The following is a 27,952-nucleotide window of genomic DNA, read 5'->3' on the forward strand; positions in this document are numbered from 1 at the left end:
TCAAAACAGGAGGTTTTCATCCATGTCTTCTGTGAAATAGAGAAGAAGGAAAAAAAGTTACCATCATGATTGAACCTTTAATATGAAAGACCCATGATTGTATCATGAATGGGTTATCATTAGCTAGTCAGCACTTTCTTTCTAAAGTTTCACAGGGCTCAGATGCTGGGCTATTTTATTCACACCTCTATACAAACACAGATGCTCATGTCAAATTGAGGTGTCATCCATCGTATATCTTCTCTAACCAAGCTGCTTTCTCATTATGCAATATATTCCCAATGTGTTTGTTGTTCAGTAATCATCTCTTGCCTTTTCAAAATCACTAAGGACACCCCAACGAAGGACAAACAGAACCATTAGGAACAGCACATGCTATTGACTATTACTCCTTTAGTACCTTCATCCCCACCCCTGTTGCTCAGAACTGTGGTTGGTAGATGGTGTCATTGGAACAGCTGCTAATAGTTTAGGAACAGAAAAAGCTCTGAGTATTGATAAGTAAAGCTCTGTTCAAAATCAGCTCTCAATAAGTCTTTCTAAAACAGGGAGGTGCTAAAAGGGGTATGAACAAATTCGTTCAATCCCAGGTATTTTCTTCTTTGTAGCAGAAATCCTACTATCATATAGTAAATGAGGGAATAGCCTGTAACATTGCTATTCCTGCTTAACTGGTTACTGTTCCAGATAGAAGTGGCTTCTTAGTATAATGTGATCATAGTAGTTAGCAGCAGAAAAGACTTGTTATATGGATCCCTCTCCCTGCAAGGACATGAAGTCATATGAGATATGACATTAATACTACACAAGGCTTTTTCTGAGACTTGACCAAAACAATCAACCTGCATTGATCATGTCTAGAAGGTGCTGAAGAAAAGACCCTGAGTCTTGCCGAGTTGCACTTGATACAGGACCAAGGAAAGGGGGGAAGTTGGCTTGGCTTTCTTTTTCCTCAGTCCTCAGGCTGATGTGGGACTGAAATGGCCCACTGCATTACTTACAGCAGTCTCAGGGCTACCGTAAATTACACCTGTAGGACTGAGACCATTCCACCACTTGGAGACTGCCAGAGTACAAGGGACCCCAGTCATTCCCCTCACCATTTCAGGACATGGACTGGAATGTCCCCTTCATAGAAAGGGGGATAGTATAGAACCATCTACTTTGGCTTTATTTCACATGGGGAGTCCCCTATGTCAGGGGAACCTTCAGCTTTCTGGAGCAGCACATGGAACAGGAACTGAGAACCTGGCCCAAAGAGTTTGTGGACCTGTTTGTGACAAGTTTTAAAAGACGACTATGCTTCTCCTATGGAGAATCAAGTGCTATTGCTGAAAAGAGGTTTGGGTTTTTTTTTTACATGTGCATCTCACTGCTACTTTTAGTATTTTTTTTTAAAAATGACTCTCCGTATTTTGAGGGGGAGGCAGGAGGTGGCAACGTATCCAGTTTCTTTTCATTTCTGATCTTTGCATCCTGCTGCCCATCTTTGTCTAATGTGGAATCTGGCCAAAAAGATCTTTGAGTTTCATATCCTGTCAGTATTTTAATACTGAAGCTCAGGTGGCTCAGTCTCTGAACATTTCTAAATGGAAAACATTTATTCATAACTCAGATGAACCCCTTATTCTTATTTAGAAAGAAACAACACATAGTGTTTTGGAAAACTCTTCTGTAAAAAAGATGAGTGAGACCAAACTGTAGGTAAGGGACATGAAACAGTAACCATACTGTCAATGGTTTCAGAAGAATGGAGTGCAGTACCATTGCAGCAGGAAATAGGCAGGGTCCAAAATAAGCAGGTTTTTTTGACTGAACACTGATAGATTTCCTAGAGAGGTATATGGAGATGAAGAAGACACCAACAAGACATTATATGCAAAGTGAGCCATGCTGTAAATGTGTGTGTTAGGGAGCACCAGATTCTGATTCTAGGCCTGATTCTCCTTTCACTTAAATCAGTGTGAATCAGGAAGTTAATGGACCAGGGTAAAACAGGAGAGGAATTGTGAGTGGAGAATCAGGCCGTGAGCATCCAATATTTAGCCTGACTGCGACCAACTGCAGATACCCAAAATACAGATACCAAAGCAAGAGTGCCTCTGCAGGAATCTGCTATTGGACTGGAATCTAAAGAGTGGGGCATAGGGTTGAACAGCCAACCATTAAACAGCCTTTAAAGGCCAAATTCTCTTGTTTATATAGGTACAAATTGGAAATCAATAAGATTCTGACCTATAGTCTATATATAGACCTATAGAGCTCCTGCTCTGATCTTGCATGCATGGCACAAGCTAGGTCGCTGTGTATGTGATTAGATATTTCACCCACTGCAAAATAAGTTGGAAATTACTCCTAATGTAAAACTTTTGCATGATTTTGGAACCAACACAGAATGCTGTATCTTCTGAGGTTCTATCATCCCTGTACGCCATTTCATTCACCTCAGAACACAGCTAACGTGATGTTCTGGCCAGCGTAAAGGGAGCAGTTCTCCCTACCCATCTGTCTTTCAGCCTTATGGCTTTACCTTCTTTAATTCCAAAGCAGTGGCACCACTCCTTCAAAGAGACATGCTTATTCTTGTCAGCATCTCACTCCTGGAAAAAACGAGTTATGCAGTGTTCCATGGCAACTAGAGAAGCTTGCAAAGGAGCAAGCTCTGTGTGCGTCAATGACCTGAAAGGAAATAAAGGTAGCATATGATCTCTGTTTCTGGAGGTAAGAAATCAGGGTCAGTGAAGAATGTCAAGGTTACAAGGAGATAATAAAAAGCATATCCAATATTAGCTATCTTAATAAACTGGTATATCTTTAATATTGCGATAATTCTGTTCATATAAGCTTTGAAACTACAAATAAGCCAATAATATGTCACTGGTGCCTAAACCACTATGGATTACTCCCTTGTTCTCACAGCCTCACTAACATCCAACCCAGGTGAGTTTGGTGCTTTTGTTCCAGGATTAGGCCCTTAATATTTTCTGTGTAATCCAATAATTGTGCTATATATATATTTATTATGAAATTAGGGAGGGTAGCGGGTATTTGCGGCTAAATCCCGTGTCCTTGTAAAACCAGACAAGTATCATACAGAGGAAGTCTGTGAGGTGAAGGATCCCATTTACATGCACCACAGAAGTTACAATAGAGAGGCCAATTTACACCAGCTGAGGATCTGGCCCAGTATGTATGCCATTGAGAATAGTTGCACTTTTTGAAATACATAGTAAAGTAGAACAATCATGACTTAAAAAATGAATCAGAACTGAGCATAGAAACAGTTTCTACCTGTCACCAGGGTGCCAATCAAGCTGGCTAAACTGCCAGTGCACTGGGTACACGTACATATGATAGTTTTTCTCAAAGTCATGTAACAGAAGCTCAACTGGATGATCTCCAGCCATCAGACGTTTTTCATTCTGATAAATTTTCTTGACCTACACCAATAAAGGAGTTGATTGTTGTTTTCTGACAGAAGAACTAGTCTGAATAACATTCACATATCCTCATTCTCCACCCCCGTATCTTTGAAATATCACGAGAGGTGCTTTTGCAGTATTTGTGGCTGGAAATTGCACTAAAGAACCTGTCGTTACATGTTTACCAGCACATTTCTTCAGACCTAAGCAATATGGGTATTTCAGATAAGCTTTGGATACTTATCTGAGCTGAACCTGAAATCCTAGCACCTGATCTTCAGGTCCAGCAATGATGTGTGCTCAGTGCAGGATACAGGGGTTGCTGGGAAGTAAAGTGGCTGTATGTCGCATTACTGTCACCTGGATGCTGAGTCTGCTGGGTGCTAGTTCAGCCTCCAGCATAAGATTCCCCTGTACCAGAGAATCTTTGACTGCTCGTTTATGGCAGCTTTATAGAGTCTGTATATATGTGCTGAGTGGGTGGAGGGGGAAGAGAGTGAAAGGACCAGGTTGTGCCTCCTCAATCCCACACTAGTCTGCCCCAACTGGGAGCTTGATCTAACTTATCTCACCTGTATAAGGTCTGTAACTTAGTGGTGAATAGGCACAGCAGCGTTCTGCAATGCTAAACCCTGGCTACTCACTTTCCTCTCATGACACATCCACTATGTTGGGGAAAGGGGCAGCTGGCACAGGAGAGGGCTCTGCCAGTCTTGTCAGGTGTATGCCAATGAAGTTGTATCCCCTATGCAACAGGAATCATCCATTGGCTAGCTAAGGCCAGCGTCTCTCCACTTTGCACCTTCTGAGCAACACAAAGTGGCAGTAGTGCGTTTGAGAATCCGGCCACAGTCTCCATGGTTTTAGAGCTGAATCCTACAAGGTGCGGAGTATCTCCAGTTTTCACTCATTGCAAGAGATGTTCAGCATCTCGCAGGAGCAAACACCTAGAAAATAGCTCAGTGTTCGCACCAGTTTAGTCCTTGGCTTTTCTGTTGAGCCTGCCAGCAAGGTTGCCAAGCCACTAGGAACTAGACTGTGGCCACCAACTCTTGTCGCATAAATCATTAACCGGCCAGAAGATGGTGCAATGATATCATTAATAGAACTGGAATAGACCCACTGGAATAACATCCTTACCCCATACTAATCCTCTGTAACCTCCAGTGGTATGACAATGCCAGAATAATAGCAATGCAATTATACAGGATAGCTGAAATAGCTCTCTCCCTCTCTAACGAACAATGAATGTCAACAGCACCTTGCAGTTTCATAGCTCTCAAACGTATCATTAATGAATACTGGTTTTGTTTAATTATAAATTATTAGTGTATAGATCTGGATGAGTTCCACAAACAATTTCCCATGATTATTCAATCCAATTTTAAATTAACTTTTGCATTGATTGTGTTTGCCCAGTCTTTTGTGTCATGTGCTCTGAGTATCATGGCAGGAATTTCTTTGGAAAGAACAAATTGATGCAAATATTGGGGATTATTCATGGAAAGCAGATTTTGAACTTGTAAAAGTGAGAATTTGCACCAAAAATCAAGAACTTTGCACCAAAAACTTGGAAGAGTTACAGTTATTTAGCTGGGGAAGAGAAATGTATCATGTAACCTGGGTATCTAATGAAAACATACAGCTCACATTCTGAATTTCATGTACTGAATAGTCACAAAGAACTTCACACAACCAATCCACAGACTAAGAATTATTCACAAAAAATCCCACACTGTCTGGAGACATTTCGCTAACAGAAAAAAGGGGCTATGTTTATTAAGTCAATTATGTGTCACACATGATTTGCCCAGCTCAAGTGACATGACTGCAGCTGTGTTTTATTTGATACTAATTACTCACTTTACTCCTCTGTTTGTCAGATAGAAATCCAGACCTGTCCAGATCACGCTCATAGAGCTGCATGAGGATGTTCTTGAGCCAGTCTCTCATCCGGAGAGGGAACTGGTCCACTTCATAGTCCGTGCAAGGAGGAATGTCTGTTACAAACCACAAAGGATTCTAGTCACAAAGGGTTCAAGAGGTGCATTAAGTCCCCAGATTCAAGCATCTCCAAGCAAAGTCTGAGTCTTACAAGCAAATTTTCAGCTCAACCTTAAATTGGCATCTATTTTTGTGATGTAAAATTGGGAATGCCATTGTAATTTTGTGCTTGCAGCTATTTACAATCACACTTTAGGTTACTTGGATGCCCAGTTCCCTGATTATCTATGTAAGGCAGTTGCTTAGGTGTCTGTGTGAATCAAACTACCATCAAATATAATTATGAGCGGAGAATTGCACCAATAAGTATTTTTGCCTGAAAAATTTGCCCCCTTCTGTCTTTGGCTTAATTCTGCAAATGCTTAAACCTATGCTTAATTTTAAGCATATGAGAAGTCCCATTGACTTCATAGGACCTATTCAGAGGATGACTCCTATGTCTAAAGTTGAGCATATACATAGTATTTACACGATCGGGATCATAGGGAATTTCTACACTGCAGTTGAAGGTGTGATTTCAGCTTGGGTAGACACACCTGCACTAGCTTTAATCTAGCTGGCATGGCTAAAAATAGCAATGGGAATGACTGTGTAGCCTGGTGGTTAGAGCCCTCACATGGGAGATCCAGGATCCAGTCCCCCTGCTCCAAAGTGGAACAGCTTCCACAGGAGAGATGGAGGGTGCCCCACATCAAAGTATCTCAGAGCCCAGTGTCACCTGAGTGGTGGCAGATTCCAGATAAAATTCCTTCTCCGGCTCTGATGGATGGGAATCATAAACCAGTGGTCACCCACCTCTTAGTGAGTATCCTAACCACTGGGCTACAAGTTAAGAGGGGGGCTCTAAGAGTCTATTCCAGAGGTGCCCAACCTTTGTGACACCAAGTGCCCTCATACAACTTGTCAGGAGCTGAGGGGCTATATCTAATTTATATACAAGTATAATACTTAAAAATGAAAAGTAAACCTGTGTAACTATTGTATAATATTTGTTTGTGCTTAGACTATATCTTCCTTTATAGATGAATACAAATGTATCAAGAGTTAACCAATAATAAAAACGTGTAGTGGATCAGCTATGTTCTTATGCTGCAGACGCCAGGGAAAATAAAGGATTGTTACATATAATATGAGGACAGTCTAATCTTAAAATAAATTGTAAACAACAAACTGCAAAGCATTGACAGAGCAATTAGAGAGGGACAGCGGATGCCTTTTCGAATCATTCTCTCTCTCTGAGCCACGTGTTTACATCTAGTAAACAGCAGTGGCTTATTTTTTAGGACATTGGTTTAAGCCTAATGCACAGAGCAGACGTTTTACAGACGGGTGTTAGATTGGTATCCTGGTTGAAATTCACTATAGATGTTCACAATGAAGACCTGACTCTCAAAAAACACTGGAAATACACAAACGTATCGCATTCTGGTACTACTAGTCCAATCAGATCATTAAATGTTCAAATTGAAGATTGCTTGTGTAAACTAGGGTGAAATATATCCCATTGATGTGAAAAGGAAGATTTGGATAAAGAACCCTGTTTATGTAATTTATGAACTCTCTTGGACTTAAGTTTGGCTACAGCTTTACTTTTTTATCACCCATCTTTTTAAAGACACTTACATTATCTTCGGGTTCCATTGTGTTCACACTCCTTTGCACAAGGCTGGTTATTTTCTCATGTTCCTCACTGTCAGAAATGGCTGGCTCATGACTATAATAATCTTGTTCAAAGTGAATGAGGTGTTTAATGTTGACATTTTGGTCATCCTCTGTCTCATTCGTCACCACACTTTCATCTTCATCCTTTCCTTCCCCCGGCTCCTCAGAACTGATGCTTCTGTGATCATTACTCTGAATTCATTCACCCTTGTGGTAGGCTGCTTCCTTCTGGCTTTTGTTGAAATCATCTTCATCACTGTCAGCATCATTATTAGAATCATCATCATTGTTATCATCACTGTTGTCCTCAACATTGCTGGCCTCCATACATGCAGCAGCTTTTTGTGGATTCAGTCTTTTCACCACTTCCTCGTGGTCACTAATGCTCTGGGTACTATCTTGGAACCTATCTTCATCCTCCTGGCTTTGCCATTCAGCATTCTGATCTTGTTCAGTACTTTTTGGTGAGATAGTCACCTCTTCTCATTTATGGGACTGTGCTGGGGTATTATCCCTCCTCTTCTTCTTTTTGGTCAGCCTCTTCAAATTCCTCATCCTGCCTCTTAATTATCTGGAGAGGCTGACTGGCATCTCTCAGCATTTCATCAGATTGGCTGCTATCTTTATTCTGCTCACTCCTGTAGAGATCCTCTTGAATTTTCACATGGGCTTTTTGCCTCCTGTCTCGGTAGCCAGTTTCAGCCCATTTCTCTGTCTCCTCCTCCTCCTCCATTTCTTCACCACCTTCACTGTTTTTTTCAAATAGTCCAATGGGATTTTTATTATATTTCCATGTGTCTTGTTCCTGACCAACTGTGAGACCCTGCCCTGGGTTTTCCTGATCATCGCTAGCCGTATTGCTTTTCTGAACATCATTCTTGAACTGATAATGCTCACGGTTAGATTGATGGCTGCTGCTTCTCTCAAAGACACTCTCCTGACTGTCAGAAGCCAGCATTACACCCCTGTTCTGAGCAATGAAGTGAATACGCCCTAGACTACTTTTCACTTGATGCTCACTACTGTTTCTGTCCTGATTGTTAGCTGTCCTACACTCATCCTTGTCTTCATCATCCATCATCAATGTGTGCTCCTCCCTGTCACTGCTGCCCTGAATTGAGAATAAATCATCATTGCTGTTCATATACTGCTCAGACTCTGTGTTTTTCTTCTTTGAAGATTCAGAAGTATCTCGAAACTTCCAAAGAAAAATGCATGTTTATTGAACAGTATAATAAAGATTTCATTTTATAACTGTATTTCCAAGTCAATATTTAATATGCTATTTTCACTCGATTAATATACAGGATAAAATGTATCAGTGCATAAATTAGTGGAACATCCTGTGACATCAGTGGATTTGTGGGTGCTCAGTAAGTTTGACAATCAACCCATTTTTATTTGGGGCTGGGATTTCCAATGGAGTTAGACACCTAAATCCTACTGAGACTTGATAGAGGTGTTAGATCTCTGACTCATTTAGGCTCCTTTGGAAATCTCAGCTTAGGTGCCTAAATATTAACTAACATTAGGCACCTGTATTTGCAAACATTGTCAGCAGTAATGATCAGTTATCCTAGAAGATAAATATTGTGCTAGCAATAATAGCATTGGAAGAAATGTTCAACAGGCAGGTTGGGAAGAGAGGATAATGGGAAGAGAGGAGATTAAAATACTTGACTAGGTATCTTCCTGTGTAGTTCCTGGGTAGTACCTGTGCCTTATCATTTAAGGATCACCATATCTATCCTGTATGATGGTGATACAGCTCTGCTTCCTTGCTGACTTAACCAGGAGTCCCATTTGATTTGATGGCACCAGCAATACCTTACCAAAACCAGCTGTGAGCATCAATGTGTGCATTGAGGGGATGATCCTACAACCAATGAAGACAATGGCAAAATTGGAGGATCAAGCCTCATGTAAGTGTGGGACCCAAGAATGGGAGGAATGGTTGAATATCAGAACTGACCTAAAGTTTTTTACTCTACATTGAACTGAACCAACATTGGACCTTTTTAAGTTGAAAAAAGTATGGTTTAAGGATCCCACCCATCTCCTTCCATCAACCTACCAGACAGGGAAAGGAAGGAGCTGAGAGAAGGCCATGAGGGAAGTTTAAGATGTTGGTCACTCCCAATTATCTTCCCTACAGCCCTGCAATAGGGAACTTTCTTCTGTTGGCAGGGGTCAGAGTCAGTGACTGCTAAAGAATTACAAGTAAAGGAGGTTGCAGAACATTCACATTAAGATGTAGAACTCTTTATGTTTTTGTGAACCAAGTCTCCAGACCTTCAGAGGTTTGCTGATCAAAACCATAGAGCTTGACCCTGATCCTATTTAAAGCCCAGACTTCATTGCCCTCAATGGATTACTCATGTGCATGGGATTACTATATTTACAAATGCCTAAGCTACTGGCAAAACACTCCCATTGACTTCTGTGGGTACAGGATTGGGACCATTTTATAATGAACACTTAATGCTATAGGACTGTGTGTGAGTCAACTGCATTCTATTTTGTAAAGCCAAGCTCGTATAAAAAATACTTCATTAGCATTTCCCTCTAACCCAATGCACCTTCTGATATACAATATTTCTGTATGAAATATTCAAAATGAAATTCACAATTCTATTTTTTAAGTGGGGAATAAGTACATCTTTCCTCAAACATACTATTTTTGAGTCAAAATCTTTTGGTATTAAACTGCAAAAATTTGCACATGCATTTTTGCATATTTTGACTGTAAACTGGTTATCTTGCAAAAGTTGAATAAAAAGCAAAATTTCTATGTTGCAAAATGGTCAAGACAAAATTAGGGCAATATTTCATGAATGTCATTAACATCTTTTCACCTTTTTGTACAACATTAGTTACAACACTCTCTCTATATGTTTTTAGCTTAACAATTTCTAAAGGAACCATATGGGAACTTTTGGGTTATGTGAAAACAAATAGCTGATTTAGGAAATGTACCTGCAATTAACTATTAGCAGAGGGCAACTGGCCTTCTATAAATGTTGTGTATTTGCTTGCAACTAGTGAATCACCCAGTATTGGTACTGCAATATTTTGTCCTGCTGTCAATGTCTTCTCTATATGTTGTTTCTCAGAGACAGTTACAGCCTGGGAATTGTCTGGCATGAACCTGAAATTTATCTGAAAAAAATTAGTTATACTGTAAATTGTTCTGATGGATACATTATGAAATAGTAAAAGGCATTTCTCACCCCCCCGCCCGCCTTTATAACCTGTAAAACAATCCAGAGCACCATGTGTAATGGTAGGTAACTTACCTGGAAACCTGTTAGGAGCAGGACGTAACTCATTATAACAAAAGGTAGGCAGAGGGAGGCTGGATTTTGCATTTGGTTCTAGAAAAATTTGTGGGTTTTTTTTTACAAAACATCACAGGCTCCAGGCTCCATTTCTTTCTGAACCACCGAAGTTCAGGGGGTAGAGGAGTAAGAGACAGAGGTCTGGTTTGGGCCCCTCTCTAAATATGAAAACATGAGACTGAGCTTCAGTTGGTGTCCACTGACACCAGAGGAGGGTCTAGCTCAACAGCAGCATTCTGCCCATCTTCGATTAGACTCACCTGTTTCAAGTACGAACAATGAGCAGTAAAAGCTACATTAGATCAAAATGACATTTTCATGTACAGTAACTGTTATGATACCTTTGAGAGTCTCCACTATATGATTGTTCATATTATAGTTTCTCAGTTGGGCCGAAATCCTGCTAGCTTTACCGGGGTGTGTGGGTAAGGCAACCAGGATTTGACCCTTGGTTTGACCCACTATTTTCTACAATAAATACACAGATATAATGCTTAAATTTATTAATGAGTTGTGGGAATTTCTCCAAATGCTATGAAGACAGCTTTTAGGATGCATAAGAGATCTTATCAGGATCTTTGAGCATGCTTTTCTGCCATTGGCTAACTGACACGTGAAGGGTGAGGAGTTTCATAGTAATTCACGTGAGGGAACTACTTGACCTAAATGAACCTGCAAACAAATACATATACAGAAATGTGTTTCATGTATTGGAACTCAGTATTATGTTGTCGTCTGGTACTCAGAGAAGAAGAAACAAATACCTTTTCTGAATTTTTCTGCCCACGGATTCCAAGTTTGTACATTAAGGGATAGGTCTACAATAGAAAATGGGATTAAAACCTGCATATAAACAAAATCTTTAACAAGTCACTGGGAGACACTAGAGCATAATGATCTCAATACATGAAAATTCAAATGCATGGTAAGTGATTGATTGAAGAGAACTTACCGGAATAGCAAAAGCTGATCCCACAAGGCAAATGAAGAAAGTCACAGTCTTCATGTTTTCCAGGTCTTTAAAAGGACAAATATAAACACGAGAATGGTGGAATTTGGAGGTTTTCTTTCAGAAAAAGTGTGTCAAGGTTTGGTTATAACTATTTGAAGCTGTCTGATGCAAAAAGTTTAGTGGACATTTGGGTGGGTGGAGGGCAGTTGGGGGAGGGGAACACAAATCAGAAGCCACAAAGTCCACAGAGTCCAGTAGTGTGTGATTTTAATGGAGTTGTGCCTGCTTATGCCAGTAGCCACTTTGGCCCAGTTCTTTTACAATACGGCGTGTGAAGGAATACAGGGTTGGGTCCTGGGGGGAGGGCTCATGGGCTGTATTGTTAGTCCAGCTCTTCTGAGTGCCCAGTGGAACTCTCTCTCTCTCTCTACTCTTCCATTGCTATGACTACAGTGAGCCCCTGCTATGCACAACAGAATAAACAGCTAAAATTTTTGGACTAGCAAAATGAAATAGTAACAATATCTCTGCTTGTGGGGTAGAGAAAGAAACACCAGTAAAAAATCTTTTCCTTGTTTCTGAAAAGGGAAGACATTTTGGGCTTTTCTCCTTAAATCTAAAGCAGGCACTGCTTGACTGGATTATATAACATTGGGCTCTTGTGGTAATCATACAGGTCATACATTAAAATGGAAAAATACTTTTTGGCTTCTTTTGACATTGCTATGATGGTGCTGCTAACTAATCAATCGATCAATCAATCCGTAATGGCCATTTCTCAGTAAAGTACTCCACATAGAGGAGTTAAAGAGCTGAGATGAAGCCAATGATGCTTTCATGCACTTCATCCAGTCAGAACCAGGTACACTGGGCAACATGAAACTATGCCGAGGCTGGATCCTGCAACCCTTCCATACCTGAGTCGGCCTGACTCACATGAATACTCACAGTGACGTCAGTGGGACTGCTGACATGAATAAAGATGGCCGGTGTGAGTGAGGGATGCAGCATAAGATGGGAGAGGACGTGATACCGAACCCTGAGTTAGTGTCCACCCTGGCCTGTAATCAGTCATTTGTCTTTATGTGGAGAAAGTGGGTGAAAGAATGTGTGAAATCACTGACTGATCAATAGTTTTTAAACCACTCGTTGGTTGGGTGTTTACAGCCCACTTTGGTTGCTCAATGTGCAAACAATAACATTTTCTATCCTGTAATGAGGATTAGCTAACTGGATTGCCAGCCAGATGCCTCACTGTGAATGACTTTTCCTTGGCCTCACAGGGCAGAGGCCGACAAGAAGACTCCTCTCCACTCTTGCGCAGCTGTGCAAGAGGTTCCAACAATAGCAGATACTGTGGAGCTGATTCTGGCTTTGCGACAGCGCCTGTGGATCATTCCTGTTGCATATAAGGGCTGTAAAGGTGCTGCTAAGGGCTGTGAGAAAATTACCCTGGCACAGAACAGGCTAGGTACTGCTGACGTAAGCAACTCTGTTATTTCTTCTTGCAATCTTCAGTGTAGGAGGTATGCCTAGGCAGGGTTGGAGGGGACAGATCGGGGCAAGATAGGGCATATATGCACCACTTTGCATTACACAGGATTCTGGGCTACAAAGCAGCCATTAGGCAGCCCAGACAAGACTGCTATAGGTTAGAGCAGCCCGGGGGGCTGCTCTACATTACCCTGGGGGTGGACACACAGCACAGAATCTGCCCCTATACTTTCTATTTGCTTGGGGCACCATCTGCCTGCTTGAGGCCCAATCTAAGTGGTTCTTCTTTGTTCCTGGGTGATATAGAGCCAGACTATCCCCCACGGAGGGCTATGGCATAAATGATACAATCTCTGCTCAAGAGTTTGATAGATACTCAAGATCGGCCCAAACCCTGAATTCATACACACACATATGCATGCTCACACACCCTACACTTCAAATTCTGCATTTGTTCCCTATCCCTAAAATGGGCTGAACCAAAAGTGCAGCTCAGAGCTGCTCTAAACTTTGGGAAAGTTCATATCTAAACTCTGTAGCTTGAGCTCCTTTCTAATGTGGACAAACAATGTATATGTAAAATGTAACTCTCACCTTGGCCGTGATAGCTACAAAACACACACCAATGACTAGACAGCTGGCGTGCTGTGACCAGTGCTGATTACAGTAATAATTATGACTGCACTTTTGCCTTGTGCTCCCCTGTCTGTTGGCTGTATCTGTCTGTTGTTTGTCTCATCAGACACTTAGTCCCACACCTGCATTAAAGTCAGTGGGTGCAGCAGTCTGCCAGCACAGATGACATTGCAGGACGTGGGTCTTAGGAAGTTTTTTGGGGATAGGGACAACATTTCCTTTATATATATGTGTGTCCAGAGCCTAGCAAAATGTGGTTCTGATCCTGACTGGGGCCTTCGGGTGCTACAACAACGCAATCATAATGCTGTGTTAATAGGAACGCCGCCAACGAAGCGAAAGCAGGGCCTGTGAGCAGGAGTTCATATAAATATGTATGTAAAAACAACCCCCCACCTGCCTACCAAACTGACTCACAGCATGACCTTACTATCTGAATTCTTGTTTGACCTCACCTCTTCCCCAGTTACCATCTGTCACCTGATCATTCCACCGTAGCTAAAAATTAGGGCCTGATCCTGCAAACTATTATGCACACTAGTGACTTTACACAGGTGAGTGGCCAATGGGATTAGCCACATGAGTATATTCATGTATGTAAGTGTTTTTGGGACTGGGTCTTTAAACCTTAATGCTATAAAGTCTTATGCAGGTGCTTAATTTATATACTGCAAGTCTAATTGGGACTAATAATGCATATAAAGTTAAGCAAGTGCATAAGCCTTTGCAGGATCAGCACATTAAACTGTAAGGCCCAGATCCTCTCAGGTATTTAGGCACCAAACAACCATCAATTTCAATGGGAGTTAGCCACCTAAATACTTTGAGGATTTTGGCCTATGGTCTTTGGGCAGTATCCTTGTCATTTAATATCTCTGTAAAGTGCCCAGAACACTCTGGCAAATAAACATGACAATAAATAATAATAAGGTAACACTCAGTTTGTACTTGACATTTCTGATGGTGTTTCAAGCCTCAAACCTTTTGCTGTGGCAGAACCCAAAAACTGCCTTTTCCCCCCAGCTGATAAAGTATCTGAAGTTTGAGTCTGGCAAACATGGTAGATTCTTCAGGTTAGTGTCCTCCAAGATCAGTAAAGGAAAACAATATATTTCTCCACTCATGGTCCTACCTTGAGGGAGGTAGTGCAGCTTGGGAGATCAAGCTGCATTATCATTACACAGACCTCTTATCTATCATCAAAACTGAATCTGCAGTAGGGCCCCTGGAATGCTGTTGTTATTCAGCATAGTTTACAGAAGCAAGGGAAGGAGAATTACATAGCAACTTCATTCCATCTGCCTCTGCTGCAGGGCACTGTCATTGACTGGCCGGCCCTTTGAAACAACCTGGGTACAGCCTTGCCCAAGAGACTAAGCAGTTGTCGCTCAGCCTAACTGATGAGCTGGCAACATGAGGCTAATTAGTGACCCCAGCTGAGTGTAATGGGGCTTAATTGGAAAGACTGACCCCCCCCAGCTGTGGTGGTGGAGGAAGGTGAGCACTGCTTAAATAGAGCTGGGCCCTCAGAAGAGGGAAAAGCAGAATTTCTACTCTCTGAGAAGGGCTTAGAGGAAGTAGTTTGGAATTAGCTGTGGTCAAGAAAACAAAGCTCCTGGAGCAGGGTTAAAACTGGGGGGCCTAGAGTGGAGAGGATCTCTGAGCTAGGGTCTGTGATGAGCAAAAAAAAAAGAGAGAGAGAGAGAGGTGTGCGTGTGTAAGGCCAACTTAAGTAATACTTGGACTCTGAGCAAGACAGAGCCTGGGGGAATTAGCACCCTAATAAGGGGGAAGAATTGCAGTTGATCTCAGTGGGGTGAAGGACCTTTTTGTTTCGTCAAGCTCTAGGTGGGGTGAAGGACCCTGTATTAGCTTACAGCTGAAGCCCACAAAAGGACTGGACTGTTGTGTGAGTTGGATTAAGAGCTGAGCTAAAGAAGACCCAGCAAGGAAGTCTGGGGAAGAGACCAGCTGGGAGTGGGCTACCAGAGGGAGATGTGAGAGGTGAAGTCTCCTGCAATGCTGTGTCTCATGAATCCCCATAGCATTTATAGGAGGTGTGAGATTTGCTTGATGTAGTAGAAATGACATGGGGCCCCAAGGTTAGAGGATCATAAGTGGGAATCTCTGGGCTCTAATAGTAAATTGGAGGATCATCTCGAGGTATAAAGATCTTTATTTGGTGGAACACAGTTATAAATATCTGTATCAGCCACAAATGTTGAGATTCTGGAACATTTTCATTTATCATTTGAACAGTCCATAAAGATTCCAAGCATTTCTCAAGACATGTAATGAAATGTCCAAGGAATCAGATGCAAGAGATATCAAGAAATCTGTAAATTAAACAAAGTAACTATACCAGCAGTGGAATGGATCCTCCTGCTGGGTTAATCACTGATGAACTGGAAACTTTTGATACATGCAGAAAGATGCTTCCATTTTTTATATAATATAAAATACAGCTCAACTCTGCATTGACTGGGTGTTTTGCCATTGACTTCCATGGGAGTGGAATCGAGCCCTAATTATCTAAGGACAACTAAAGAAAATTCCTATAAATAGAGACCCATAGGAGGGGGGAAGAGAATTAGTTTAATTCTGCTAAGTTGCACTGAATCACTATGACTATTCAGAGTTCATGGGCTTTGGGCCAGTGGAACTCAGCCATGATGCAGCACTGACATATTTAGCCTCTTCCTGAGGGAGTAGCAAGGATGCAATGTTTTCTGCAACACCCCTTGCTAATTGACTGCAGAAAAGCTGTCCTAAGAAATTATCACTGGTGATATCTCAGTGCAGGTTGGTCTTTGTCTTTAGAAGAAATAAAATGTGGAGGAGTCTTGATGCCAGCACATCAAACAAGGGTTGATAGTTGTATGAAAAGCAATAAAGGTTAAATTTTGACCTCTCTGTCTTCCCTTCCTAACTTTCTCAGTGTTCTGTGAGTGCACTGGGAATAGGGTATGTGTGTCTATGAATAGGTAGGAAAGTGGAAAGAAAGAGAAGGAGAGGGGGAGAGAGAGAGAGAGAGAGAGAGTGAGTTTGGATCTATATAAAAAAGATGAAAAAAATCAATTGGAGAGTCTTATATAAATCGGGAGGAGCAAAGAGTGTTTGCTAGTTTCTAAGTCGTTGCCATGGCTGCATTGACTCTGCCATAGGACTGTAGAACAGAACAAGTTGCTAATGCATGGAAAACTTTACAGACAAGATCTACATGGATCATCCTCTGTAACTGTTTGGGTCCTGTAATGATTCAGCTGTAATTTGTTAATCCCTTTTTATTTCTGTTCCATGAAACACACATCATATATTTCAAGCCTCCTGCAAAAGTTCTCCGTTCAGAACATAACTAATTATTGAGCTTGATTCTGATCTCACATGCACCAATATAACTGGGAGCAATTCCAGTGAAATCATACCACTGTCAAAACCCAAAGTAAATTGGATCAGAATCAGGCCTGGTATATTTAACCTTCTTCCAAAATAATCTTCTTACTAGACAGGGCATTTTGGACATTGTGCTGACAGAAGTGGAAGAAAGATGAAGGAAAAAAAAAAGTTGCATTACCAGTGTGTTCCCCTGTGCAAATTCTGAAAAGAAATGTATTTAGCATTGGTTTTGACAAAGCAGCTATCCCACATGCATCTGCCCTGAGTATACCCAAAGGCTACAGACCAATACACACACTCAGAGAAGATCTAAATCGTAAATGCAGTAAAATTTACCTTGACTTATGTAGCCAAGTCCAGAATTTATTCAGTAACAAGTTAGAAAATAACCGAGGTTGAAATTGCAGCTAAGCCCTTTCTCTCTGGACCAGTCAGGAGAAAAAACTTTGACAAAAACCCAGAGAAACTCTATAAATCCCTTCCCCTTTTATCTCTGCCTCTTTGCCTGGAAACTAATTCAAGCCTATTGGAGTTGAAATTCTGCCACTATGTCAACCAGTGTCTGAAGTGTGAGATGAAAATTCAGTGCATTACATGAATTTTTTTTTTCAGCAATGAACCATAATAGTTTTTGTTACAAATTTTTGCAGTACTCAGGGGACACTCATCCTCATGTGCAATTAGTTTCAATAGAACAAGGCAAGACTCCCCTCATATGTACTCCTATGGATATGATCATGTCAAGTTTTCCAGTATTGGGCCAGATCTCCAGTTGAATTGGTGTCTTTCCATTGAAGTTAACACAGCTATGCCCATGTACACTAGCTAAGAATCTGGCCAATTAACTCTCAGTTTGTAGATTCTAAGGCCAAAAGGAACCACTGTGATCATCTAGTCTGACCACCTCTATAACACAGACCATAGGACTTCCCTGAAACATTTTTCTGTTTAATTAGAGAATACCTTTTAGTAAAACATCCAATCTTGATTTTAAAATTGCCAGTGATGGACAATCCACCACAACCCCTGGCAAGCTGTTCCAATACTTAATTACCCTCCCTCATTTAAAAAAAAAAAAAGTCGTATTTTCAGTCTGACTTTGTTGACTTTGTTTGGATCTTGACTGTAACCCTGGATTGACACTTGACTAACAAAAGGCCAGATGCGAGACTCAGTTATAGCGGTGGCACTGTTCAGTAATACTGCTGCAGCCAATGGAACTACACTGAAATCGAGTATGCTTCAAATTTTCATAAAAAGGACTTTTATTTCTTTATTTTATAAACATTTGAAAGTTGAAATCTGTAGAAATATTTGTTATCAGAATGTAGGAAAATAAGACTTGGTGATTTTAGATGCATCATTGCATGAGTGTGTCTCGAAACAGATTTTTTTAGGGTTGATTGGATTGGCCAAAGCATTGGTAATGGTGCATGCAGCCTTTCATCTTTATTAAAGTCTTTCCATTGACTTCAGTGGGTTTTGGATCAAGCTCAAGTTCTTCATTTCCAAATTTGTCCATAGAATTGGTGACTGAATCAATTTAAATTCAAGAACATAGGACGCATTTGTGTTCCATGATTGGACGTACATAACTCTGAGGATCAGGTTTTCAGTGCAGATACCTGTGGTTATGTCTTGTTTCTGATATTCTCTTAAAATCCACTGTTGCTGTGAATGTTCTGTTAGTAAACTCATTGCTAGAATATTTGGGGAAAGCAAACACAAAAAGGCTGTGAACATAGTCAAAACAGGTTTCAGAGTAGCAGCCGTGTTAGTCTGCATCCACAAAAAGAACAGGAGTACTTGTGGCACCTTAGAGACTAACAAATGTGTTTGAGCATAAGCACTTCATTGGGTGCATACAGTGGAAAATACAGTGGGGAGATTTTATATACACAGAACATGAAACAATGGGTGTTACCATACACACTATAACGAGAGTGATCAGTTAAGGTGAGCTATTACCAGTCCAAAACAAATTCATTTAAAAAGTCTAATGAATATTTACAGAAGTATTTGACCAGCTCTGTTGAAAAATATTCCCTTTTCAGCAAGGTAGCAAAAGCAAGCTAAGAAAAGACCATCCCTTAGCTTCAGCGTAGCAAGTTCAGAGTCCTCTGCAATGGGCGTGATGTGCAACTCCTTCTACTCCATGAGCTTCAAATGCAGCTTCCCTCATCTGATATGCACTTTTTCTGCTTGCCTCTTAATACACAAAGCCCTTTTCTCCTGGCCTGACAGCTAGGGCGGTCTTCACAGGGTGAGGCAAGATCTTCTTCTTTTTTCTTATCCTAGTGAAGAGATCCAGTGCCTACAGTTGTTTTTGAAGAGTAACTCATTAAAGAAATTCTCCCCCCATTTACCAGGATCATTGTGTTACTCATTCAGCAATAAATCCCTTACTCCTCCTGCACTTACTGATATCCATCCTAGGATTCTCTCTATTGTCATTCAGGACAATTCAGAGTGTGACAAAAACGCTGGCCAAAGTCTTTGGCATATCCACAGCTTGTCTGTGAGTCCTGCAGCAGAAGCAGTTTGAGCACAGCTTAGTTTTACTGCTCCATGCTTCTGAAATGCACTTGGATGGAATGGAAGTCATGCTTTCTGCGTATCTCTTGTTGCTGGGAGGGAAGTTTGTTTCCATGGTGAGGTAACCCTGACACATTTGGCCAAAATTGGTCCTTTGAAAAAACGACAAAGGTTCTTTGGCTATGGGCTGTCAGTCTCTAGGGTGTACCATGTCGCTATTTTAAAAGAAAAAGTGAATGGTCCAATTCAGCAGATTTGTGCTTGGAATGGTAACATAGACTGCCGCATTCTCAGGGGCTGTTGTGAAGGAGGAGAACAGGTTTAAAACAAAACATTATGTTAAATGAAACCATGTTGGCATATAAATAATGTATATGTCAGTATGAACATGGGTCATTTGACACATATGTAGAGGAAGAGTGGAGGATGAAAGGAGTAACAACACACTGCTCTTCTTCAGCAGCTCCTCCCATCTGATTAGTGCACTGGCATTTGTGCCTGTCAGAAGAACAGAGATCACTTGCTGAAAGCGAGGGGTGATGTTACACAGGGATTTGAATACAAAGAGGTAAATCATGAATTGGGTTCTTTGGGGAAAAGGGTGGTAGTAGAGACCAGTGAGGACAGAGCTGACATGCACATGTTTGTGAGAAAATAATAGCATTTTAATCAGTTTAGAGTGAACTGTCTTTAATGAACTCAGGACAACGAAAGTGCCTTTGTCTGCACTGGTATCCCATTTAACTGTCAGAATTTACCTTGGAATTACTTTGAGGTTCTACATTAATCACAAAGGGTGAAATTCATCCCTGTGCACAGGGCCCGTGCACCAGATAAGTCCCATTTCAGCTCTATTTCGAGGATTTATGTGGTGTTTGGGTCTTGCATGAGTTTTCAAAATGGGGCTGAAATGGGATTTATATGGCGCATGTGCCTTGTGCCAACCCTGTGCACAGGGGTGAAATTCATCCAAAGTCCTTAATCCTATGCCCATCAAAACTATTGTTTTCCTTTAATATGTTAACAATTAAACAATCCCCTAATCCCAGGGCATGGCAGTGATCCAGGACTACATGACATTATGTTTGGTGTGGTAGCAGGTCTGTGTTCAACACAGGAAGATGCATACTGTCTCAGCGACTGTCCACCAAGACAGAAAGAAGCCTGAAGGTACTGGACTTTAGAGGTGGCCATGTCTTGGAAAATGGGTGGAGGAGTTCAGTGCTGGCTGATAAATACCATATTCCTGACACTTAGGCTGCAGTGAGAGAAGAGAGATGGGGGCAGATGGGAGGAAGCAAGGAAACTAGACAGGTGGGACAGAGAAAATAAAGGAAACAGTATGGAAATTATAGGAGCGAATCAAAATAGGAGATGGTAGGAAAGAAAAAGAAGGGAACAGAGGAATGAAAAATCCAATCTGTCCATAAGCTTTGCTAAAACACATCTCACAATAGTATATAGACACTGAGAATAGAGGAAAAGGAACAGAAAAGGAACAGAAATGTTGATTAAATAGACTGTGTTTTCATTTCATTGTGGTCTGTGGCAAAAAAGTATGAGGGGATATTTGTTTGTGAGGGGGATGAAGAATTGAGACGGAAGAAAACATTTCATTTCCCAGTTGTTAGCTGTACATTTGCACTTATAGAACTGCTATGTTCATTCAGATCATGCACACACAAGGGGTGGTAGTGAGCCAGTTCACTCGGACAGCCACACCCCAGAAATTCACTTCCAGTTTTATGAATGAAACTTGCAACGTTTGTTGCAACCCCGCTCCTACTCACATTTGATTATGACTCAGAGTCCGACACAGAGTTTACAATTTTTTTAAAACAGCTAAATCCAGACTGAATTGAAATAAATAAATAAATTCTGAATTCATACTACAGTATAAAATATATTTCTATATGATGCTTCAAAACTTATGGAAAGTTAATATTTTTCTATTAATCCTATATAGGAATTTTTCATAGGTGTTAATAAACTTCCTGTGTCTTATTTCCCTATCGGGATGCTAGTACTTATCTACCTCACAGCACAGGGGCTTTGTGAATCTTAGTTCATTAATGGCGATGTCAGTGTTCATGCTCATTCAATCCCTCATGGTACCCCTGTCATTGTTATTCTGGAAGAGTATGTAGACGTTATTTCAGACTTTGCCCATCAGGCTTCTGTAGAAGTATATATACAGGTATAGGTAAATGTAAGCCGTAAGAGCTTCATTAACTCTCCCAGTTACTGATAGCTTGAGGAGTGGAGGATGAAGGTGAGGACAAATTTTCAACTGCTCGGCACCCACAGTTGGGGCAAGATTTTCAAAAGAGCTCAGCATTCAGCAGCTCCTACTGAGAGTAGTGGAGAATCCTGGCCTCTCTTCCCTATTTAGAAACAATTGCCTAGCTTGAGTAGGCCAGGATGAGGGAGGGTCAGAGAAGGATGCAGTCTAAGGTAATGGGCTATGTATTGTGGGCAGGGAGGTAGCACTGGAGAACAGAAGTAGTTGGTGCATCCGGCCAGTTGTGTCAGTTTCTGTTTGGAAAGTTCAGTTACATTATGAGGAATGAAAGGAATAAGAGTGGTTGTGTGCTTATGTACCTTATCCCTGAGGAGTTATGAGAATGTCTTATGTATGCAGTTTGAAGTTTGTGGTTCTTTAGCCACTTGGACCTGAATTAATGAGAGAGACTTTCAAGAGGAAATTCTCCAAAAGCTTCCTTCGCAAACATTAGTAAATACTTTACCAAAAATAAATAAATGGAAAACTCCATTGTCCTCTGAAGAGATAGTGTGGTAAATAGGCATTAATCATTAAAGTACGAGAGAGATGTTTTAATGTGGCTTTAATTGCAAACACTCACTCCAGTCTTAACCATTGATTGGAATGGACACCTCCATAATACTGTGTACATGTATGGATAATCTAATAAAGATGCGTTGGATTTTCAAAAGCACCTAAGTGATTTGGGAGCTTTTTAAAATACTACAAATACTACTCACAAACACACTGTATTGTGGAGAAAATGCTGAGGGGGAGACTTTCATAGTCAAAGCATTGTTAAGAGTCCAACTCCCATTGAAAGTCAATGAGATTTAGGTCCCTAAGTCCTATTTATGCATTTAGAAACCTCCCCCGGACTCTTAGCTGACAGTGATTTGGGTTTATTATACACAATGGCTGACTCCCACCACTTCGCACTAATTGTGTTGAAGGAATAACGAAGTATTTAAACAACTGGGGTTGTGGTAGAGGGAAAACTTGTTGGGAAAAGTGCTTTGTCTGAAACCTAGCTAGAATGCATTTGATTGCCAAGGTACTTCACTCAGCAAGTGCGCATTAATTCTTTTAGATGAACTTACTCTTTTAGAGGGAACTGTATTTAATAAATAGCAGGTGCACAGTCTGTTGGAGGAGACACCCCCATAAATAGTATAGGATGTTAATATAACCCGCCCCCAGATCACTCTGCGAATTATGTCTGAGTCACATTGTGTACACACACAGCACACACACACACAAATGAACTGGTTAGCCTTTATTGGCAACATACGAATAAGCTACACCACCAGCTACTGCTCCTGGACACCACCTCACCTCTAGCTGGTGTCTCACACAGCTTGCTCAAAATGAATTTCAACAGAACACAAATCCAAAAAGAGAGAGAACACACGAAACGCTAAGTTTTGGTCAGGCAGATTTAGGAAGTATATATTATAGCTGGAAAACGTGTGGTTTGATCCTGTGATCTTTCACAGAAGCAGTGGACCTTTAAGTAAGTGTTGGGGAAAATTAACAGAAATGAATTTGAATTTATAAATGTGAGTTTTCGCACAAGGATCCCATTTCTAAGAATTATATTTACCAAGCTAGGGAACCAAAATGTACAATATGATCTGTGTCCAATTAAAATTAAAGAGCACTTGAATCCAAATTTCAGATACTGGCAATGAACTCAGTGTGAATAATTGACCAGTCGAGTTATTTGCAGAAGTTAATCTGTGAATAATTTCAAATAATGAAAAAAGTGATATTTCCTTAAAAAAATTTTACAAACCGAGAAAGAGAACTCATCATATAAACTATTTTGCTACAAATTATTCATTCAGCTGTTTAGAACTTGGCATCTGAGATAAATTACAGCAAATATAGACTAATCACATGCAAATTTTAGTATGATGCAGGTGTTCAGATGCGAGGGTTTAGTTCAGCCCATCTCTACTGTGACTTGGAGCTAAACTTTTTCATGGTTCTGAAATTCATTTTCATAAATACATAGATTATAGGGCCAGACGGGACCATTGCAGTCATGTAGTCTGACCTCCTGCATCCCCCAAGCCATAACACCCCTCCCTCTACCCCCGGATTAATTGCTGTTTGAACCAGAGCATCATTCAGGAAAAACATCCAATTTTGATTTAAAAACCTCCAGTGATGCAGAATCCACTGCAGCCCTTAGTAGGTGGTTCCAATAGTTAACTGTCCTCACTGATAAAAATGTCTAGTCTAAATTTGTCTAGTTTCAGCATCCAACCAATCTTGTTGTACCTTTGTCTGCTAGATTGAAGAGCCCTCTATTATCAGTTTTCTGTTTCCCATGTAGATTTTTAAGTCACCCCTTAAGCTTCTCTTTGTTAAACTAAATAATTGAGCTCCTTGAGCCCTTCACTATAAGGCACATTCTCCAATCCTTTAATCATTTGGATGGGTCTTATCTGGATCCTGTCTAACTCCAGCAATTGACACACGTTTCCCAGTAATGGTTGCTCTGGTGTCCAATCGAGGTAATATAGCCTCTCCACTCCTATTTGATATTTTTACATCTACCCTTTTTGTTTTTACATCTACCCTTTTGGGTACAGCATCACACTGGGAGCTCATGTTCAGATGAGTATCTGTCATGATCTCCAATCTTTTTCAGAGTCACTGCTGCCCATAATAGTCACCATCCTGTACATATGGCCTGCCTTCTTTGTTCCTAGATGTATACCTTTTAGGAGCATATTAGAATGCATATTATTGGCTTGTGCCCAGTTTACCAAGCAATCCAGATCCACTGACATGTTCTCTTCGTTATTGATCACTCCCCCAACCTTTTTGGGTCATCCGCCATCTTTATTAGAAATGATTTTATGTTTTCTTCCAAGTTGTAGCAGGGTGGCCATTTACTGAGCACCTCCTCATGGCCAGCAGTCACTTTTCAGGCACTCATTCAGTTCAAAGGTAGTTCAAATCATCCCTCGTGGGGATCCAATTTATTGGGTCCTCTGGTACATACTGGCCCTCTCGATCCAAAGCCTAGTTCAATCTCTCTCATCATAGTTCAAAATAAGTCTTTCATATAAAACACAAACTCTCACAGTCCTCATCCCAGTTTGAGCTGGGCACATTCACTCCTCCCTGAGGGACTGTCTTTCTGTTTCTCAGCATTTCCTGCTTGGAGTTTGCCCTCCTCAGGCTTTCTCAGCAGCTGCCTTTCCCCTGTTGACTTAGGGCCCTGGAGGACCCTTCTTACTACTATCTACAGGCATAACAGCAGTTTCCTAATCTCCCCCCCCCTTCACTGCAACTTTCTGCTTTTTTTTTTTTTTGTACTGGAATTACCTGATTCCTCTCTGGTGGGGCTTATTTTGTAATCAGGGTTGGCTTAGCCCCAATACTCTGTAGCCAGTGGGGCAAGTCACCCCATAACTCAGGTAATTGATAAAAGTGTTAAATAGCATAGGGCGAAGACCTCACTAGAAACACACCCACTCAGTGTTTATAACCACATTTTCAGACCTATCAGTGAGCCAGTTTTTCATCTACTTAATGTGGGCCATGTTGACTTTGTATTGTTTTAGTTTCTTTGATCAAAACATCATGCAGCATCAGCTAAAATACTTTATGGAAGTCTAGACATCAACACCTTTACCTTTATCAACCAAATCTGCAATTGCATGAAAAAAAGACATTGTTAGTTTGACAAGATTTATTTTCCATAATCCCATGTTGACTGGCATTAACTATGTTACCCTTCTTTGATTGTTTACTAATCATGCTTTATTAAATGCTTGAATAAGTGGGGTTTTTTTCATTTCCAGTTTTCAGACATGACTAGAAATAAAAATTTTGGAGTTCAGGCTTTGGCTCATTTCTAATAAAACTAGATAAGACTTGCACCAATGCACTGCAAGGCCACTAGAAGGAAAAGACTGACAAAGTGGTAGAAGTCTTATTAATCTGCTTGTATATTTCTGCTGATTAGAATGAGGAATCACACAGTTAATGGATATACAGAATATAACTACAACTTCTATATGCATTTGTAACCTTTCCAAGTACAGCTATATGAGCTGAGCTCCTTCACTTGCTTGGGTTGCTTTTGACCACGTCGCCTACTCAAGCCAAAATTAAACATTAAAAAACGAAAGAGAGAAATAAACATTGTTCACAGCTTGGAAACATTTTGCTCTTGTTAGGGAGAAACTATTTTAAAGTTCAGACTCAGGAATGGCTATTTTTGCACTTCAGCCAGACAGACTTAACTAATGGACTGTAGCTATTGTTTTGTTGACCAGATCTTTAGAAAGCAAAAAAAGAGGGAATTGAGGTACATCAGAGCTGCAAAGTTCTTATCTGTATCTGAATCTTTCCAGGGTTCAGAGGTGCCAAGATAAAGCGCTTTGTCACATTATTATAGATATGGGAGCCAGCTACAAATTCAGATCCAGATCTGAAATTTTTCCAAAGTACTGGAATGTGCAGGTTTTAGTTTGGGTTCATTTCGTAAAAATCCCCCAGTATCCACCCCTAGCAAACTTGAAAATATGGAAAAATTAATATACTGATCTGTTTTAATGAATAGGAGTAAATAGTGGGGCAAATTCAGAGAAGCAATATGAGCAACGTCATTAACATTAGTGGAGTTGCATTATTTACACCATCTCTCAATTTGGCCCACTGACTTTAGAATTATCAAACACACCCATCTGACAGGAAGTCAGTAGTTTTCTGACAGGCAAATGAAAAAAAGATCCACAGCAGAAAGTTATCCAGCAGCAGTCCCCATGCGTGTGGTGGTGGATGTTTAAAAGTATTGGGTCGAAAGTATACAATATATGGATGCTCCATTTCAATATTTGTGAATGTAAGGCTTAACATAAACAGTGTTTTTCATCCTGACGGCTCATAAGGGGACTTTGCAATTTACATATGGGAATCATTTCATCCAACATGGAAATTCAGCTTCATGCAGGGTGAAATTGCAACCACTGTTAGCAATGAATAGTGATACTTACAAAAAGTTTAGGACAGGAAGGAAAGAAAAATACTAGATCTAATTGAAGCTACAGTGGTGATTTCTGTAAAAAGAGTGTCAATACTCAAATGGGAATTTGGCCAAGACACTGGTTAATAGCTCAACTTTTGTGAAAAGTGTCCTGGGATCTTTAATGATTACAAGCCGTCAGTCTTACTGCTTATCTAATTGCAAAATCAGGCATAAAGAAAAATATTTCACTTTAGCTTAATCTATTCATTTTTCATTCATTGGGGGGCACCACAGTCTAGTCTATAGGGCTCTGGACTGGGAGTCAAGAGATCTGAGTTTGATTTCTGGATCTGTCGCTGACCTGCTCTGTGACCTCAGACAAGTCACTTCATTTCTTTGTGCCTCTGTTTCCCTTCTTGCCCTTGAGCTGATCTCCACACAGTACTGACATAGCTAAACTGGTTCTAAAACCAGGTCAGTTAAATTGGTGGAACTCCCCATCCTGGACGCAAACATCAATTTAAGCTGAACTGATATACACAACTTAAAATTGACATGAGTGCACCCACAGCAAGGGAATTGTACTGATTTAACAAGATCAGTATTAGTTAAATCAGTGCAAAAACTGTGTGTAGACAAGCCCTTTGCTTGTCTTATGTATTTAGACTGCATAGACTATGTAGAATAAAGGGCTCAGAGTCTCAGTTGGGGCCTCTAAGCACTACTGTGACACAAATAATACATACTAATAACCTAGAATAAACATCTTTATTGTCTAGTGACTGAAATAAGGGCCAGATTCTGTCACCCTTAATCATCCTGAGTAGTACATGACATTTTACCAACTAGTTTTTTCTCATGTAGTTCCATTAAATCTATACGCTGCTTCATAGAGTAAGGATCACAGAGTCAGATACTGGCTGAATTTATTCTGTTACCAGCATGTATGTAAGATAATCCATGTGGTCCATCTTCATCATCTTCTGCAATCATGAGTCTCTCCTCGGGGGAAAAGAACAATAATTCCACATAAATGATGAATTTATTTCGGGCCATCTATTGTCATAAATCAGACCACTCCCACTGATGATATAGGGGAAGACTTTGAAAGGTACGAATGACAGTTAGGCACACCGTGCTGGCCCAACTCTGCTCCCACTGCCGTCTGAGGGAGTTTTACCTTATACTTCAATAGGAACAGAGTTAAGCCAATCCCGAGGGCTTTTGAAAACCCCTACCACAGTGTAAGAGTCACTCGCC

The 27,952-nt window shown here is 40.7% G+C and overlaps 2 protein-coding genes across 2 annotated transcripts in view; one reads left to right on the forward strand and one right to left on the reverse strand.

Moving 5' to 3' along the window:
- NUDT9 (nudix hydrolase 9) overlaps positions 1-6,962 on the forward strand; it is a 53,359-nt gene extending 46,397 nt beyond the window's left edge. Inside the window, exon 9 of the mRNA XM_074950560.1 lies at positions 5,310-6,962. The gene's annotated coding sequence lies outside the window, so the exon portion shown is untranslated. The remainder of the gene's footprint in view (positions 1-5,309) is intronic.
- SPARCL1 (SPARC like 1) lies at positions 1-27,748 on the reverse strand. The gene is given in 11 exon segments (XM_074950233.1): positions 1-29; positions 2,531-2,679; positions 3,292-3,440; positions 5,286-5,444; positions 7,050-7,602; positions 7,604-8,286; positions 10,065-10,236; positions 10,385-10,392; positions 11,191-11,244; positions 11,379-11,443; positions 27,631-27,748. Coding segments are annotated over 11 exon segments (2,139 nt in total).
- Between the last annotated feature and the right edge of the window lie 204 nt (positions 27,749-27,952).

Source organism: Natator depressus, chromosome 4 (genome assembly GCF_965152275.1).
Source record: "Natator depressus isolate rNatDep1 chromosome 4, rNatDep2.hap1, whole genome shotgun sequence".
NCBI classification, from domain to species: domain Eukaryota; kingdom Metazoa; phylum Chordata; order Testudines; family Cheloniidae; genus Natator; species Natator depressus.